Source organism: Balearica regulorum, chromosome 15, assembly GCF_011004875.1.
Source record: "Balearica regulorum gibbericeps isolate bBalReg1 chromosome 15, bBalReg1.pri, whole genome shotgun sequence".
Classification (NCBI taxonomy): Eukaryota; Metazoa; Chordata; class Aves; order Gruiformes; family Gruidae; genus Balearica; species Balearica regulorum.
In genome coordinates, this window is record NC_046198.1 from 16,030,067 (window position 1) to 16,048,900 (window position 18,834).

The 18,834-nt window shown below is 40.3% G+C and overlaps 1 protein-coding gene across 4 annotated transcripts in view; it reads right to left on the reverse strand.

Moving 5' to 3' along the window:
- MOSMO (modulator of smoothened) overlaps window positions 1–18,834 on the reverse strand; it is a 30,161-nt gene that overhangs the window by 4,758 nt on the left and 6,569 nt on the right. For 2 of the 4 annotated variants that reach the window (XM_075767353.1, XM_075767352.1), the window contains exons 3-5: window positions 18,664–18,695; window positions 17,482–17,551; window positions 4,318–4,530 (exon numbers count right to left, since the gene is read on the reverse strand). In XM_075767353.1, the coding sequence (XP_075623468.1) occupies window positions 4,318–4,530; window positions 17,482–17,551; window positions 18,664–18,695 (315 nt within the window). Of the gene's footprint in view, window positions 1–3,853; window positions 3,961–4,317; window positions 4,531–17,481; window positions 17,552–18,663; window positions 18,696–18,834 lie in introns of all 4 variants that reach the window. The other 2 variants (XM_075767355.1, XM_075767354.1) reach the window with 2 other exon arrangements.

Consider the following 18,834-nt stretch of genomic DNA (forward strand, 5'->3'; position numbering starts at 1 on the left):
ATCGTAACTCAGCACGCTTCCTATTACATCCAGTTTGTCCCTGACAAGCATTCCAGTTATTTACAAAATTTCTTTTATATTTTAACAATAACACACTTATAGGAAATAGCTTTAGGATTCTGAACACAACCTGCACTTTCAAGATTACAATCTCCTTTATTACATTCAAGAACTACACAGCTGGAAAAGTCCTGATGGCCTCATGGATATGGTTGAAGAATAGATCTTTATCCCTGTCTACCAAGGCACTGCCCTTTGAGGTGTATTGTACACACAAGCACCAGTGCTCCTGGGTATGAGACGTGCTAGCGGCACTGTGCACCAAGTGAGGCGTGCGTCCGGCGTCTCCTTGTGTTGCTGCCCGAGGACAGCAGGGTGCAGGTACGTCCACTCTCCCTCGGGTCACAGCAGAGAAAAAATAAATTCTGGCAGTGTGCAGAATGCTGATGTGCATGCACATTTCAAACATTTACTACAGAAGTAACCAGCCGTCTTTTCTCTTCCACTCTGCATACACACAGCGCATGTGTTCCGCTGTGAGGGTGCCCAAGCAATTTTCTTAATGTGGTCTGAACTTTTAGTCTACTGAAATTCATCAAAGTCTCCGTCAGATTAGGAAGCCTGGCAAAGGAATTATGGTAAAGTTTTAAAAAGTCATTAAGAAAAGACTGCATGATAAATTTATTTTTAAAAAAAGAAGAAACTAAGGAGAAAATCCAATGTATGAAGTGCTCAGTTAACTTAGTGTGTATTCTTTTAGAAGGAGCTTTGTAAGCTAGAGAATAGGAATTTCTTATACAAGCTGTAACTCTCCCAAATGTAACTCTCTGTATCTGTTAGCATCAACTCAGTGAATTTCCAGCAACATTTCCAGCAACCCATAAAGAACTTCTCCCTCAAGAGTACTTGCTTTTGATTTCAACTTCTTCCTTGGGTAGGGATATTTCCAGAAAAGACACTTAATGACTAAATTTCTATTAACAAAAATATTTAGGTAACAAACCACAGTCATTTCTAGTCTGCTTCTGGATGGTGGCTGTCAAAAAAAAAAAAAAAAAAATCTAGTTCCTGTTTGGAGCATCCAACGACAACTTCAAAAAATCCAGGATACAGTGTATTAAAAGATGGAAAAGAGCTATTGTCTAGTCTTTGGAGGGCTCATTGTAGTACCTGCTTGCCTCTTTAGAGATGCATAACATAGAAAGGAGCACCCAGTACAAATCTTTACTAACACAGGAAGCACTTTATTTGCTGGGCAACACCAGGGATGTTTGCAGGACAGCTACCGTTAGTTAAGAATGTGATTATTCTGCCCCATTTTTACTTGCATTCCAAAAAGCAAGTCCATTATACTCATGAACATTTAAATCCTCAGGAAAAAAGAATAACAGACTCTCTGGTAACTGATGGAAAAAAGGTAAAAATATGATTTTTCTGTCCAGCATCTCCTCCCTTGATACATGTCAGAGAAGCATCCAATTCAGTGGTAGCAGACAGAATTAATTCCCTTTCTAGCTGTAGCAGATGGTCAGAGACCTGAATCTGTGTAAAACGTAAACAGACAAGTTTCTGTGCAGCAAAACCACCAATGGCTAGGGAAGAATGCAAACGCTGCGCTAGTAAACAATCTCTCAGGTGTATCCTTTTAGAAGTGTATCCAGGAAAGAGACTTGACAGATCAAATTTTTGTCCTTCACATGTCCCTTGGCTAAACAAGACAGACTAGACCACTCACAGCAATAATTCATATTTATAGATGCACGATTGAAAAATCTGGAGTCATCCAAGATGACAAGACTCAAGCAAAAATTGCACAAAAAACCACAAGCTATGTATTTGTATATAAATTCCAGCAGGAACTGGGCAAGAGTGATCTCTTACCAGGCTCTCCATGCTGCTAGCAGAGCTGCGAGCAAATGGCTTAGCAAGAGGATTCCTTTGCCCATAGATGATTTACTCTAGATGTTGCATTTGAAGAGAATGGAGCTGCCAGTCCCAGGGCTGCCCCTGGCAGTCCCCACAGGCTTCCCTGCCTGACTGCCTGGGGTAGCATGTCCTATGTCACGTTCAGAAAGTTCTGTGAGAAGAATATCTGCTAGCAGCCTGTATTAGGCTGTTGAGTCTTGAAATTGCTTGCAGAAGAGATGTAATACAACCATGAAGCTTTCCCTGCCCCCTCCTAATGCATTACATGTGTTTTCATCCTACAGCACTGGCACTTCACAGGAAGGACCTGTTCGTGGTATTCCAAATTGATTCCACACAGCTGCATGTTTCCTAATACTACTCTACAAATAGGTTACTAATTTGTGTTGCCATCCAATGAACCACAGAAGTCACTCCCATCAACTTTTTGAAAAACACAGAACTCTTCCTTCCATTCACTTCTTTTCCAAAAGTGATTTTTCTTACAAGTGAGTTAAGCAATAAAATTTCCCGTCACCATTAACAGGTCACAGAGTCGTGTGTACTGGAGATGAATACCAAAGACATTGAATTTTAGAATTTTGGCAATGCAACGATCATATCTTAATAGAATTATGAATAATTCTGAGTTGCAAAAGAACAAATGACTACGTTTCATTATTAAACATCTCATAACAAAAAGGCAAGTGCTGAAATAAAAGAATGTCTTTCTATATTTAGACTTCTAATAATGGGCCTGTTGCAGGCCTAAAGAAATCTACAGAAAAAACAGCTTTAGGGTATCAGATTTTTCAGCTGAACGCAGTTGTAGAAAACTAAAGGTGCAGTGATGTGATGACTGGAGATATTTAAAACAACATTAAAATATGTAAAGCCCAAAATACAAGTTCTGAATTAAGAAAAAACCCTCAGTAAAAAAATTATGGTATCAACTATTAATATATAGTACTCTGAAAACCCTCTTTACCCTAAAGCTTTGACTTCAGCTTACTGTAAGCATCTTAACTTTATAAGGCACTTTGTGTTTAAACCCTCCCTGTATACATTAGATATACATGAAATATGTAGGGATAAACAAGGGCACTGGAAAAGGTGGGATGGAATATTCGGTAATACTCATGTCTGCTATTTTAATCATTCACCGGAAAATAAATAAAAGTAAATTACAACGGATACAGCATTTCAATAGCTCCATTGTCTGCAAGAGCTGGACCATTAATCTAACATGCTACATAGCAAAGTTGTCAGAAGGATGGCTTGGATTGTACAAGTGCCTCAGTGAAATACCTTTGCTGGAGCTGAGCACTTTTATATATTATTCCCTTCCCCCAAACAAGGTATAATCTCATTCATATTAGATATCATTAGATGTCACAGAGTTCCATTAAACCTTATTTATGCCTGTGTAAACCACAAACTTGCATTTTCTAGTTAGTGTTCACACTACCTTTAGTGGTATGTCATAATTCAAGTCAATTTAAAAGCCCTCAGGTTTTGAGTGTTTTCATGCTGTCATCCCCACCATTAGGGCACCATTTCACAGTTGGGCTAAGCCTGTAACACACACCAAGAAAAGGAAGTTTGAAAGTTATTCCCCTTACTTGTTATAACTGATTTTCTTTCACCCTGAAGCAGTCATAGGGTATGTTTCCCTGCGCAGAAACACAGGGCTGCTACAGAAGGCTGAGCTGTGAGGAGTTACACTGGTGCTCATACGGAGGCAGAAGACCGCTGGTACTTCTCCCTCCAGCTAAAGCACTGCTGCGGGTCACTTACGGAAGCAAAAGTCTCAGCGCTGTGAAGCACAGCAGATGCTCTGCAGTGGGCAATCCTCCTGCATAGCCAATTAGGATGCAGATATTCTGAATAGAACACCCGCTGTGAGCATGAAGCAGGACTGCACCAGCATCTGGAATTGATGAAACACCTGAAGTAGGGATGGATTTCAGACTGTAGTATGTCTCAGATATATCTACTGCCTCCTCTTCCTTGGGGAGGGAAGTTTCAGTCGTTTCATTCTGCTAGGAGTAAGTCCTGGATATATGGGAGCGGGGAAGTATGAACACACAATTCAGGACTGACCTCTTCTATCCCCGCTCATTCTCTTAGGTCAATTAACAGCACTGCCCAAGGGAGGTAAAGGGGTCAGGCCTTCCTTTCTCTCACCTTGGGCCCACAGACTATTATTCCCTCTCAATTACAGTCACTTCAGATACCAGCCCCTTGATTTCTGAAGAATTTTATTTTTCCCTCAGACGTGGTATTTAAAGAGAAGGAAAGTTGTGCACAGCAAGAACCCTAAGCACTGCTCCTTGACAGCACTGTAGTGTTATTTTAGACTCCACCAGTTTATCCTGCATACAGGTCAACTGTGTAGTTGCGGTCACTTACTTCCAGTGAAAGCTATCCAGCGGGCATATTTAGTAGCTTCTCTTCGCCAGTGGGAAGCCACCAGCAAACCACATGTGACAGTTAGTGAAATGATTCCCATAATGATGAAAAATAACGTAGTGACCCACTCAGGAGGCAGCCGTGGAGGAATACAGGTCCTGTCACGTCCATGGATGGTTTGACACTGTCGCACAAGGCCAACTGTGAGAGCACCTGAAAATACATAGCAGAGAGGCAAGTAAACTTTCAAAATCCTCTCTGAGGGGCGCTCAGTTGCAAACCAAAGCTCAGAATTGTCCAAAAAGAAGGGATTCTTTCTGTGATGAACCTTAATAAGCCTTTCAAACACAGAGGATGGGGGAGGGGGTATGCTTTAAACATCTATCTTCATGTTCTTTCATCATAGGCTTGCACAAGTTGAAGTGAGATGGCTGCAAGCCATATCTGGTTCTTGAGTGGCAATCAAGGTCTAATCAAAGGGATAAAGCACTCCTGCAGTGGTAGCTGAGTTGTACAGAGGATCACTCCCTCATCTGTGCAAGATGAAATACTTTTATAATCTAACAAAATGAGCTGCAGCCCCCTAAAACGCCTTTAATTGTGTAATGCATTTTTCTCTCATCTGTAAATACAGCTTTAATCCTCAAAGTCTTGCAGCAGAAACTGCATTTAAGTCATACCAAGATTTTAAGAACATTTTCAAAAAACCAAACCCAAACACTTCTTGACAATAACTCTTTCAGAGTTCCTCTACACTGGTCAATCCTTTGGACAGCTAACAAGTTACTATACAAACTGGGATATCTACCCATAGGATCTATCAAAAAGATCCTAGAAAAAGGACAAGACTGGTAGAACCACCATGACGTTTTACACAAAATGAGTTATCTTCTGTTAAATAAAAACAAATCTGATTTAAAATTCAATTCAGTGCTTTTGAGACTCATAAAAAAGCTTTTAGTAAGCTTCAATAGAGAAGTTCTCTTTATTTGGAAAATTTTAACCCAAAATTAGCATGCAAGATTAAAATCCATTTCTTCCAGTGTCTCTTAAACATTAAGTCCTATATTTCTCAATTTTGTCCCTTCTTCTGAACTGTTTTCCTACATAATCACAATTGTCCTTTATCTAAATAAGGAGCAAAAAACCAACAGTGGATAATATAAGAGTCAACATCTTCCTCCACAAATCATTGTAAGTAAATATTGTAATAGTTGACCTGTTTAAAATAAAAAGAGGGCAACTTAGAAACAATTACAGTAGGACTTGGAAGCTTAGGTTTAGCATGTCTTTTGGAGAGAGAAACAACTGTTGCACTTTTTAGCTTCTTTTGGAAAATAAAACCATGAAACAAAGTAGTAAACCAGTAGTCAAAAGGGTAACCGGTCCTAGCATGCACCTCTCAGCACCCTGGACCCAGTTTCTACACGTGTTCAGGTCCTGTCTGCTTACACCTCAGCAATGAGTACCAGCAGCACCAGCTTCTGAGCTTAGAACCACTGGGCTAGGAGGCACAATAGCATGTTTTATTAGATGTAGCGCTTCTGATACGCTCCTTGAGGATGGAAAGAACCAAAAGCAAAAACATTACCAAATCAGTCCTGTTAAAACATTCCTATAACCTTTGCTTAGGCTATAAATTTTTACCCCTATTCAAATACATCCTTGTAATTCCGTACTCATCAGCTGAAAGATTCAGAGATGAGTTTTCAGCTAAAAGTTGAAGTCAAATCCTTTAAAAAAGTGTCAGTTACAAACCCAACAAAACTGGCACTTTCTACTCCAGATACACAGCAACACCATTGCTGTGCACCAGGACTACACAAAACTGAGCCAGAATTACACAAGCGATCTTGCACAGCTCACGTACCTGTACAGGACACAGTTTTACATGAGCTGCTGCTCAGTTGCTTGTTCATAGCCTGCCATGTTATCGTTTTACATCAGCTGCTGGGGCAGAGGGGAGATGCGCATGTGTCCTTAAAAGTCAAGCTCCCGGAAACACGCGCACATTGCAGAACCTCATACAGAACACTCAGTAGTTTCCTGGTTTGGTGATAAAGAGGCCATTCACTGCAGTATCACAGAACAGGAAATTAATCCCAATCGCTCTGCAAGACTAGGATTTAACAACAATTTTACTATACTTACAGTAGAAGTCAGTTTTTTCTAAACTGCAATTCTAATCTAAAGAATGACTACATAAAAATGACATCACACACAGATGTTTTCTGAATTCGGAGATCTTGCCTGAAATCAGTGACAATAATTTAGCGCGTTTTTAACTTTGGCAAAAGCAAGAGTGATAAGAACCACTGTGCTGGACTCTGTTCCTTTTTCTGTTTTAACTGAAACTGAAGAACAGTTGCTGTAGATAAGCGTGTATTAGAAAGAGACAACTAACTCATCTTTCAGATGCAATTTGCAGTTTATATTGAAGACATTTTTCAATTAACAAGAGGACATTTAACATGTCAGATTCAGAGAGGACCAAAGCTAAGCCGAGCAGTGCCATATCTACAGGAAAAAGAAGAGAACTCCATCTTCAACTATTATTTTTCAGAGCAATTTTTTTTGCTGTCAACATCTACTTCTTCAAAGGCTGATTTTCTCAAAAAAACCCCAACAAAACCACAAGGGAAGGTGAAAAATAAGAGAACAACCCATTAAATCTCTGTACTGCAAGTCCCAGGGTAGCATCCCTTTTGAAGACACAAGGATAGCTGCAAACTCAGAGCAGGCTTCCTAAACATCACTGCTGGTGCCGAAGTGTGTTGTTCCACTCTTTTTTGTTGTTGTTTTTGGTTTTTTTCCCTTTTTTTTCTTTTTTCCAATCAGAGTTTTAAAGCGTCAGCAAATACAATTCAGGATCTGCCATTTTGGAGGAAAAATAGTGAACTTTATGGTTAAGCTTTTGCTAGCACATACTTAGTATTTGCTCTTAACTGCTTCATGGATTACGAATTTGAAGTAGATATATACTCCACATTCAAGGTTTTGAACCTTGAGTCTGCAGACTCTAGGGAGGCAAATGGAGGGCAAGAGAAGGTTTGTGAACTATTTCTAAAGGTTCCACAAAGGTAAGTGGGAGAAACCACCTCATTATATGCTCATAAATTTAGTTTAAATTCAAGTTTAAGTTCACTATACAGGGATACCTCATTTGTGTACATAAACTGGGCAGAAGGAACTTAAACCTCATAGCTTTCTCCCATAGTGACAAATCTCCTGTTGAATGCAGACTTCAAAAGAAGTCTCTGGTGTGGCAAAAGACTATTTTTTGGCCATGAAATTCAAAAGAAGAGTAGGTTTACACGGTATTTCATTGTCTTGGTGCGTTCTAAAGCAATCAAGCAAACAGTTGCCAGGCAGCTGCCAACAAACTAACTTGTTACAGAAAATCTTGTTTAACTTAACTAGCCTATCATTGAAAGAGGGACAGAGATACTGACTCGAAGAGTCTCCATCTGCCTGCAGTTAGAGAATTGCCCGACAGTCCATCTCAAGCCACTCACCAAGTCCTACTCTGATCCCTAGGTACAAGAGGATTTTAGTTGTTCCCTCAGAACAATTCCAGCACAATTGCTGAAAACCTAAGCTCCTAACACAGGTATAAAACAAAGAGCATGTCTAATGTTAGTAGATTAGGCAGATTAAAGGTGGATACAGCCCTAAAACACGTGCAGCGGAGTAACCACGCCTGGCCCTCCTCCACCCCCCGGTGCCCACACCACCCAGCTATCGGAGCGATAATGACCACCCGGAGTCGTGGGCGCTGCGCCCCTTCCTCGGATGCCTCTACCTCCGTAGCTCCTGGGACTGCCATTACGCAGGTCAGTAGAGCTAGTGTGAGAGGGGATTAGGATATATATTTCTGACTACTAAAAATGAGATTCAGCCTTGATCAAAACTGAGAATGCTGCACTGAGCAAATGTCAGTGAAGCGGTACATAGTCTTTTCCAGTAAATCTATTCCCTAAAGTGCCAGTGCGTTTCAAACACGTTAAACGACCTTCCAGTAGTGACAGTCTGACTACAACCAGGACTCCAGTTTACACCAGTGAAACATTTCACGATCGTATCCCCACACTACCTCACCCAACTCCTTGAGACCACAAGTAATGCTCATTTTCTGACACTGCACACTTTTACTAGAATCACTAATAAAAAGACTCTCTAACAAATACACCGATGTTTGGGAGCATCACCTGTTTAAGTTTCACAAAACCACTGAGGTGAGGAGGGGAAAAGGCACCACACCAAAGACAGGCAAGCCCTAGTTTTTCCCCTTTGTGCAGATGTGCGGCTGCCACGGAGCCGACCCACAAGTCCCACGGGTGCTGTGCCATCCCTCTCCCGTTTCCGTGGTAACTACGGAGCCACCAAGGAGGATTCACAGAGAGAAACAAAGATTGCTGCAGCCCTTTCACTCCCCCCACCTCTCCATCACTTCTGAATTATTAAAAGTGGCAGAGCGATACCACGGGTGGAAAGCAGCAGCATAATAACCGCTCTTCGGATGTTCGCTGTTCATCTATTAGTTGACTGCCAGGACACGTGGGGTCAAGCATGCCGGATGGACACAGGAGAGGTGCCACTGCCGTGAAGAGCGTACCATAGCATAAGAAACAACTCATACGGTAACAGCACGATGCAGCGTACGAGGTGGGGCTCAGACATTAGAAGGTCACAGAACTCAGCAGCTACGCTGTCACACAAACATACAAAGCACAAATCCTCACAACAGCTCCTGCTCATACAGCTTGGGGTACCTGCTCCTCCTCTGTCCTCCCCTACTGCCCCCACCTGAAAATGCCCTCACTCTTTCCCACCATTTTAGAGAAAATGCTATTCCTTCGGTTTAAATGGAACCCTTTATATTCCTTGACAACAGCTTCCTCGCTTTTACCTTCCACATACCAACCACATCCTTGGTGAAATGCTTATTACTAACATTAAACAGATATTATGGGCTAATATGCCTAGTGAGGAGGTTGAAACATCCAACCGCTGCCAGACAGCCTGCCCTCCCTCACTGACCTGATGAGATGGCGTGGTTCTGCTAGAAACCCCCGTTGAGACTGCCAATTTCTACTCAAACGAGATACTTTTCTTTAGTGTACCGTGGACTTGTTAAACCATCTTTGCTAAGTGAAGAGCAGTTTACAGGGTTCCTAATGAGGTGTTGGTGACGTAAATCTTAGAGCACCGCCAATGTGGCAGGGACACTGATAAGTTTTATGTTTTAGTAACAAGCACAGTACATGCAGCTATGTTATTCTGGCACACTAAAACATTCATTGCTGCTGGTTAGGTAACAGTTGCATGCCAGAGAATGACATATGTAAAATAAGGGCAGCTCAGTTAAGCCATTCCCTGTAACTCTTTATTGGGCCACAGACAAGGACAGGAGGAAACAAAGTTGTTCCTGGAAAGTTTCTAAATTCTATCCAATTAATAAACTTGAATGGAAAAAGGTCTAGGTCCATCTAAGAGGAAGAACAGCCTGCAGCTGTCTAGTGCGCAGCTATAACTTGCGACTCAATCCAAGGGGAAACTTTAAAGCTTTAAAGAGAACGCAGTGAGTGTGTCATGGCAGGCTAATTCCCTGTACCAATGTTAAGGAGAACCACGGAGTTGACTTCGGCCACCTTGCCTTTAACATGTCTGCTGCTCCTTGCCTGCAACCAAGCCTCTCTGACAGAAGACCGCTTTCAAAGTGAGCGAAGCATAGTCGAGGAATTCCTGAGAGGAACAAACAACAGAACATGGTAAGAATAGTTCCAATGCAACTGCCCGTAACAGCAAACAAGGAGGTGGTATTTCCAAGAAAAAAATGTTTTAAAGTCATCCAAGGAATTTGGCAAAGGGGGATGTTTCCCAGTCTTACATACGTAATGTATTTTCCCGCAATGGGTGCCTTAAATGATGTTACCATACAGAACAGGAAGAAAGAATGACTTATTTAGGTTTATTTACATGTATTGTGTTTTGGGGAAAGTTTCTATTAATTCTGTAGTCCAGGTATTAGTTCCTTGGAAACAGAGCCCTCTCCCTTCTGCCCTTCCTGAAATCCAGGGAACTGACACTGATGATCCCTACCACAGCCTGGGAGTCACTCCAGGGTGCATATAGTCAGTTCTACTTATTCCAGTGTAAAACCCCATCAGAAATCAGACCCCGTTCCCTCTCTGGTGAGGAGATTAGTCACGCTTAGAGTAAGCAATGCAGAAGGTTAGGGGAAAAGCTGCGCTTTTGCAGGATACACACCTCCTCCGGTGCAAAGAGGCAAAAGATAGAGTACTCTGCTGGTTTGCAAAGCCCTGCAAATCCGGGGAAGAAAAAAGGAGTAACAGGGCTGGGGAAGACCTCCTGGTTCTGAAAGGCATGGTCCGTGTTGTAATAGCTGGGGTCTCAGTACGTAAGGTCCCACTGAATGACGCCCACACACGTAGCTCATAGAATTTTTTTTGTATCTACAACTGCTCAGAATTACAGCCTTGTAAAAGGAAACATAGTCCTCATCTGCATTTTCAACCATTGACCCACTGAAGCAATTTAAAATGTTTAGAGCCTCAAATAACATCATATCAGAGCATTTTGTAAAAAGCACGCACACATAATTAACTGCAGCTAAGTAACTACAAGCAAGTCAAACACCCTTTCCTCCACTTTTCTGCTTAGGTCATTGTTGTAGGACAATACAGTAACTGGACTATACCTAAATAACTATAAAAGCTATATAAAAGGATCAAAATATAAGATAGGATCAACTGCCAGTTTCCAATCAAGGATGAGAATACCATAGCTGTTACTGTTCTTACATAAATAATTACTGTTATTGTGAGGGATGGGGGTAGTTTGCATAGATGCTCTTTAGCATCTTTACGCCACTAAAATAACTTCGAGGTTACCATGCAAGTACAGCATTCAGGATGTGGCATGACACATTGATTCTTTTACTGCGGATGTTCCAGTATGTTGTTCAGTTAGTAGATTAAGAGGCAACCAAGCTCAGACTTCCTAAAATAAGATTTATGAATGTTAAAGGACCATCTAGAGAAAGCCTAAAAAATAACAGAGGATTAACTGCAAAGGCACAGAACATGGAGGAGCTGAACACAAACGGATTATGAATTATCTTTCCTGTCCTTTGTATGCCAGATATTATGGTTTTGGCACTCTGATTCGTCTCTCAAATCATCTAATAGGTGTTGTAACCCGGGAAGAAAAGCTTTGGAGTTTCTCACTTTGAAGCAGACCAGATGCAAGATCAATTCATATGCCCACCGGATGTTTATTGGTATGAAACAAACACCTAAAAAGTATTTATACAATGTTACAAGATCAGTTTTAATAAAGACCTAGATTTACTTGCAAAGTCTGTGCTATACCTAAAGCACATCCTTTAAGAGCAATTCAAGTCAATAATGCAAGATAGAGCGTATTATATAAGCTGCTGTTTCTCTTCTACTCCATTTCCCCCCTTCTCTGAAATCAGAACGCTCTCGCCCTTTCAAACCAACTCTGAAACGCACCATCCTCCTTGCTCAAGAGACATAAAGGGTGTTTCCTTGTTTCAGGAACTAAGTGACTATCTTAAAAATACTGACATTGGCAACAATAGGTGAGGTAACTTCCCTAGCTTCAAACCCAGCTCATGCTAGCTATGAGGAACCTGCCAACTGAATTCTATTTAACAATCTAATGTCTAGAGAATTTATTAGGTACCATTTTTGGCACTCTTTAGAATTCCAAAGCTTACTGGCTTTTAAACAGAAGAATTCTCACTTTAAAAGTCTAAACTCAAAGTTAAAGGAGTTGTGGTACATTAGCAGAAAAGCTTGCCTTGCTGCTGAAGACCATCTGGTGCCTGAGTTGTCTCCAAAGTTTTCAATTCAGTGTTTATATCATGCCTAATTCAAACCAAACCCCCCCCCCTCCACAAAACCCAGTCTTCTCCTTCCCTCCTTCTACTCCCAAAGAGAAAAAAAAAATAATCAGGGGCCATCTAATGGGAAAGATCCTTATGACTTACACAGATTAGAAAAGTTTATTACTACAGATGACAATCATTATGACACAGCACTTGTAAGTGATACTTTATATTGGTCCAAATGTGTGCAATTTGAGTAAGTTCATTTCTGAATTCCAACACATGAGTTTCAATGCCACGCTGCTAGTGTATTGGGGTGGGGGTTTTAACGTTTGGGGGTGGTTTTGCCTTTTTTTTTTTTTTTTTAAGAGATGGACCACCACACACTGAAAGAGCTATCCTCAGGCAATAACACAGGAACAACTCTCCTGAGGACATAACAAAGGCTCTGTGTGTTCTCACGTATCAGAGCCAAGAAATCTGCCCACACTGAAGGTATTCTTTCCCACTTCAGAAGACAGCATTAATTAAATGTTGGTAAACAGGATCTCTAATAAGTTGCATCCTTCTGGTTGTTTATTTTCTGACACTATAAGCATTTTCACAATAGGATCGTGTTGTCAGTGACCAGAATCTTTACAGTTTCTGAAGTGGCAAGGGCCTGGAAAAAAGAGAGAACTTTAAAAAAAAAAAGAAAATGTAATGCTTTATTTAGCTTAAAAACCAAAAATCCATAGTTATTTCCATTTTCCCCCCAACCAAAATAGAGCTACCCAAAGTTGACAAAATTTACTGCCTAAAAAAAGAAAGATCAAAGGCAGTGTCAATATTTAAAAGTGATTTTTCTAGTCAGCTATACCAGTTTTATGCCATATGTTCAGTTGAAAGCCAGAAGCTATGACACCTACAGCTGTTCTGCCATTTAACATCTGATGAGCTTGTGTTCTTTTTAACAGAGTTATATTTGGCTTCAGACAAAGCTGTAAAATGATATCCCTCCATCCAATACACCACAAAACCCTATCCCAACCTTCTCAGAAATGGTCTGCTGATCACTACACATTGCATGGTGGATGTGCAGGCTCCTGGAGGCTGACCATCATTTACACGGATGCGAGGTCGCCAGGCTGGGTCAGTAACGGCAGCACCACAGCTTGCTGTGTGGTAGGAACACAACACAAGCAAGAACACAGAAATTCTGGATCTTCAGAGTTTAGTGGATCACCTTGCACGTAGGTGTCTTAGAAGAGGTGGTCTGCTCACTGGCTGGCAACATCTGGACTTCAGAGCTCTCAATTTTTAACGCCTACATATCTAAAAGTACCATTTCACCAAGTCAGTTGAGTTTCAAACTTAACAGATGTCCAAGCAGATCAGAACAGATTTACCAAAACCCCCAAATCACAGCAAGTAAAGTATCCTGGTGTTCTCTCTCTCTTTATTCACGAAGACGAAATATCTGTCAACCTTCCTGGTTACAGTCTAAAGCAATTCTCTGGCCTGGTGACAAGGGCATTCAAGGGCAGGGAGAAAATTCAGGTTCTGGCGATGCCCTCAAGATTGCTTGTGCATTTTATCAAATGAAATTTAGGAGGAATAAGGATCATCATCCTGTCAGCCAGAACTGTTGTGCTTTGCACTGATCTCACCTTGTGTCAGATCAGTGGGTGCTCCAAGGACACCCACTGATCTGGCTCTTCTTATGAATTTGCCAGTAAGGTGAAGGGAGAAGCAGTGAAATGCCTTTTGGCATTTATATGGTTAGAAACATATTTGCGAACTGTAAGCGTCTGCTCTGCAAACACTCAGCCTAAATACACCTTATGTGCTTGAATGGTTTCTTACAGCTGAGCCTAACTTTCTCCTGGTCCACTGCTAAGAGCAAATTTTAGGCCCAGGTTGCCAGAAAGTACAACAGACCTTGCTACATAAAGAACAAATTACTCAACAAGCAAATAAAATGTACTAACAATTTGGTGGCGATTTCTTTAAATCACATAACTGATGGCAGGGTTGCATTTATAGCAACGAGGACATGAGAAGGGCAGTTTGCAGGCAGAAGTAATACCTTTCATTAAAACAACTAGAATAATTGGAAAGATTAAGCGCATTTCTGGTCTTGCAAGCCCTTCCTTGGACACACAAGTTTCCCCCACTCTACTAACTGAGGATATAAAAGATGCTATCTCTGTCTTCTAGACCTGCTTTATTCCGTAAGGTACCTTTTGTCAATTGAAGAATGGCACCTAAATGTCCCAAGACATATTTCATTGCAGCTAGAATAATATTTCAAGTAGAATAAAACCTAACCTTAGTTTTTATTCCTAAAGGCACTTTTTAACAGTTGCCAAATCAGTGTACGACATGCTTGTAACAACCGGCAATACAGGTTAAACTGCACTTTAAATAAGGATTAGGTACAGGGCCAACAAAGAATTTATTCTCTACAAGTAACACTTCATGTGCTGAAAGACAGACTGACATATAGCTTAACATACAATCTGTCCTCAAGGACAGCCGGCACATACTTTCCCGGCTGATGAATATTTTAAGCCCCCCCACAGTATAAAAGGTAGCTTTAACTTTTCAGGCAAATTGGGGAAAAAACCCCCACAACCTTCTTCTGTAGTAATAATTCTCAAATTGGAGGCATTTACTTGTTGTTCCCATCACAACAAAAACATTAAAAACAGCAAATAGGAAGGCAGGGAGCATATTCAGGATTTATCCTGAAGTTATATTTTCTTATCGCTTTTGCTAGGGCAAGTCCTTGTTTTAGAAGCCTGCATAATTTAAGCCTGAATTATTTAGGCAATTAACAGGTGCTGTCTGTGTGGTGATAACACTTTCTCCCTTATCACAAATCGGCATCTACAAAAATAGACTGCAAGAGTCTGGAGACTTTTTTTTTTTTTTTTGGCTAGAATAAGAGAAGACAGACCACTCCTGAACAGTTAAATTTGCACTTTACTGAAATAAAATATGACTGTATCTTAACAGCAGGGCTCAGTCCTTTCTGAACAAGTGGGACTATTCTTAAAAAGCAATCAGATGTTATATAGTGCTCCAAAGAACGTATCTGTTAACATATGTTTATACAGTTGTTATACTGACATTCTGAAACAGAATTCTCTCTAATTTTAGATTCAATATAAACAGGCAAGAAACACTCTGTCTTTATCACCAACTTCATCTTACTGAACCCGTACTTATAGAGAGCATTTACTTCAGATTACACTGGGCATAAGTCAACAGACTTCTGTCTGTAAAACAGCAACTACTACTTCTAGCCTTTACTCTATTTCACCATTTTTCATGTATCAAGCTTCAGGGTGCTTCTTGTAATTGCTGAGTGACCCAATAATACTCTACTGAAAGAATTTATGAGACCGCATCAGAAATTCTTGGCCATTCAATCTTTTCAGGTTTCCTGTACAATCTTGTTGCATAGTTTTTAAATTGAATTAAGTGTGGGTTTAAAAAACAAAGTGAAACATGCTTCTTCCCACACGAGTTTCTACAATGGAGAACTACATCATTAAACCATGAATTTAGGTGCATGATTAGTTTCAGAACGGAATTCAACCTAAGGAAAAAAAGAGTTCTTTCTTCACCCTTGTGACTCCTCTTCCCCCACAGCATGCAACGCCTACAACGCTCCTGGCATCAACAGGCACAGAAACTGCAGTGCATTTTCTCCTCCACAAGAAAGGAGATCAGAAGCTTCCACTGTGGCAGGTCTGGAGCTGACGCTTCCACTGACTGTGGGAATACCGTTGGCTGCCGTCTGTGCTTAAGAAAAGGTATTTCTTAATGCTGCAATTTGTATTATCTCTATTTTGTACAGAAAAGACTGAACATTAAAGCAAATTTTCAAGTTACTTTCTATGCAAAAGTCAACCTTCAGGAAGCTTGAGGTCTGTGACCACCTCTTATCAGTTTTCTTCACTTTGCTTTGGTATAAGGACATTACAATTAAAGGTTGGTATGTTTGATGCTTTAAGCTCATACTGATGAGGTTACAGATAAAACCGTCCCCCCTTACTTGTACATTTGCCCTGCCTATCACGGAAGTCAGGATCCATCTGAGTTCAGACGTATACAAAGATTTTATTGCAAAAAGCAAGCAGTTTCACTGAGACATCCTAATAACATTAGTATATATGCCATCAATTTGAGAAGTGTAAAAAGAATCTAGATTCAAAGCAGCTCTTTTGAAGTATTCACAGCAAAGCAGTTCTGAGGCACATTGAACAATAAATTTGTCCCGTTCTCTCTTATTCTGATGCCATACCTATTCCTTAAAATACAACCAGATGACATTGCTGCCAGTAGCTGGGAGCAGTCACAGCAAGAGAAGTGGAAACAAGGCGAGAAGAACCCAGACAATGATTGGTGAGCAAGAGAACAGGCAACCCAGGAGAAGAACTGCAACACTGGGAAGTTGGCTCAATGATGAGCACTACGAAGTAAACTACTTGACTTTACTGCCTATGAACACTGTCATTTGATTATTCAGTTCTGGGATATAACAAGCTCAGAAGCTCAGCCCTACTAATGCAGTGTCCAAACAGCTGCACAACAAATTGCTCACGGTCAAGTTCAAGGCCTAACGTGAACTGTCTTCAACTGGACAAATATTTAAACTTCTAAGTGGGTTATTAATCACTACACCTTGAGAGACTGTCATCGTTAATAATCCCGAAGTGCTTTGTAATTTATGGCACAGAACTGCAGCTACCATGGGGCTCTTGGGCAGCAGCCAACTGTTGCTTATCGCACTCCGTTGCATGGATAAGAAACGCTGGCTTCTGATACTGCAGTAAATCCCTGGGAGGCTTTTGATGCCTTCACAAGGGAGCATTTTAGTTCATCCCAAGGACCCAGACATAATAGACTGAGTATGTTTTGCTCAAAGAGAGGAACTAAACTCGACATACTCTGTGGAATTTGTAACCTCTAGCTCGTAGCAGCTACTGTTTCACACTGGATTCGCTCATCCCGCAGACACACCATCACAATCAGACTACGTTTCCTAAGGTAGACAGGAGGGACCAAACTCTTGCAATCAACTCAATTTACAAAATTTAAGAAACATATACAAGATAATACATCAAATAGGAAATCAAATATGATATAACAGGAAGAAACCAAGAGCTTCACACTGAGAAAGGATGTAACCTACGACTGTTAATTCCATATAGATCCCTATGGAATTAGGCCAATCTAAGTGCTTTGCCAGTCAAATGCTCTAGCTTGTTTCCCCTCTCCTTAAAATAGGCACCTACCCTGCACAGATCCTCTTCTTGGCCATATCTCCAGTTTTTCAGATCTGTGTATATCTCCATCAGTCAGAGGCTTGGGGAAGAAAAGTGAGATTGAGCAAAGCAGCTGGAGCACACATAAGGGGATTGCTGCAAAATTACCACAAAACTTTTTTCCTTCATATAGCCCTCAATAAAAAAAGACTCTGTCCATTACTAAATTTGTAGGCACTGTGAATTACAATAACAACTTACAGTTATGTAATTAAAAAAATATTTTTAAATTTAAAATTGTATAAACTATACATTTATAATAATTTATAATTTTCCCAAACGACTTCGTACAAGAAATAAAGACAGCCTCCATATTGTATATGTTCCACCATACTACAAACGTCATTTTGTATTTGATTTTAAAATAGATAGCAGCATTTAACCTCTTCAAAGGTCAATATATCTCCTCATCCATGAAGATGCTACCTTCTTCTGAAATACACAGGTATCAACCATTGCTGGAAAAGGATTCAAGAACTAGGTGGAAAACATCTGCATAAGATGAAAATCCTACATAGCACAGCTGTACTGCAGCAAAGTAAAGTTAGTTCTCTCTACTTTGTTTCAGGACTAGCAAGAAAATAAGTGGGAAAAAGTTGAGCTGTTGTGAGGTACCTATAAAAAAAAGTAGGTCAAGCTTAAAAGTTTGACCTACTGATCTTCTTTGCTTTGGCAAAAGTACAAATGGAGTTTACATAATGCTGCTCACCTGTAAGCACCGGCTGGAAACTAAATGATACAAATGTTTTTAATAAGCCTCAGTCACTAACAGGATCCCCCCCCCCCGCCCAGTTTTAAATCTTTGTTTTGCAGTACATAACTATTGAATCCTTACTTTTAAGATTCATGTATTTAAGTCACTCTTGTGTTAATCTCAGTGTCATATTGTGGCAATAAATGTAATGCACACGCCTAAAAATCAGCTTAAAGTTGATTTAAAAAAAATCATCATTATTAGTGAAACGCAGACAGCTGAACTCTCACCAAGAGTTTGCACTGTCTATAAAGCAGATTTAGAACTACAGACTTCATGAGTAAAGCATAGGATAGACAGAAAACAAATCTGAGTCTGCACACACTGAATATAATTTAGTTCTATAGTAACTGTATGTATTGCCGTGAAGTAGAGTTTAAAGAAGTTATTCCACATACCTGAAACTCAAGTACCTTAGCAAAAACACCTACTATCTGAAAAGAAATACAATACTTGTTATTCTTAGGGGTTTTTTCCCTAAAAAATTGTGGTAGAAAACAAAAGTTTTAAAAAAATCAAATTAAACGTTTGCTGCTATCACAGAAACTTCTGTGATAAAGATACCAGCT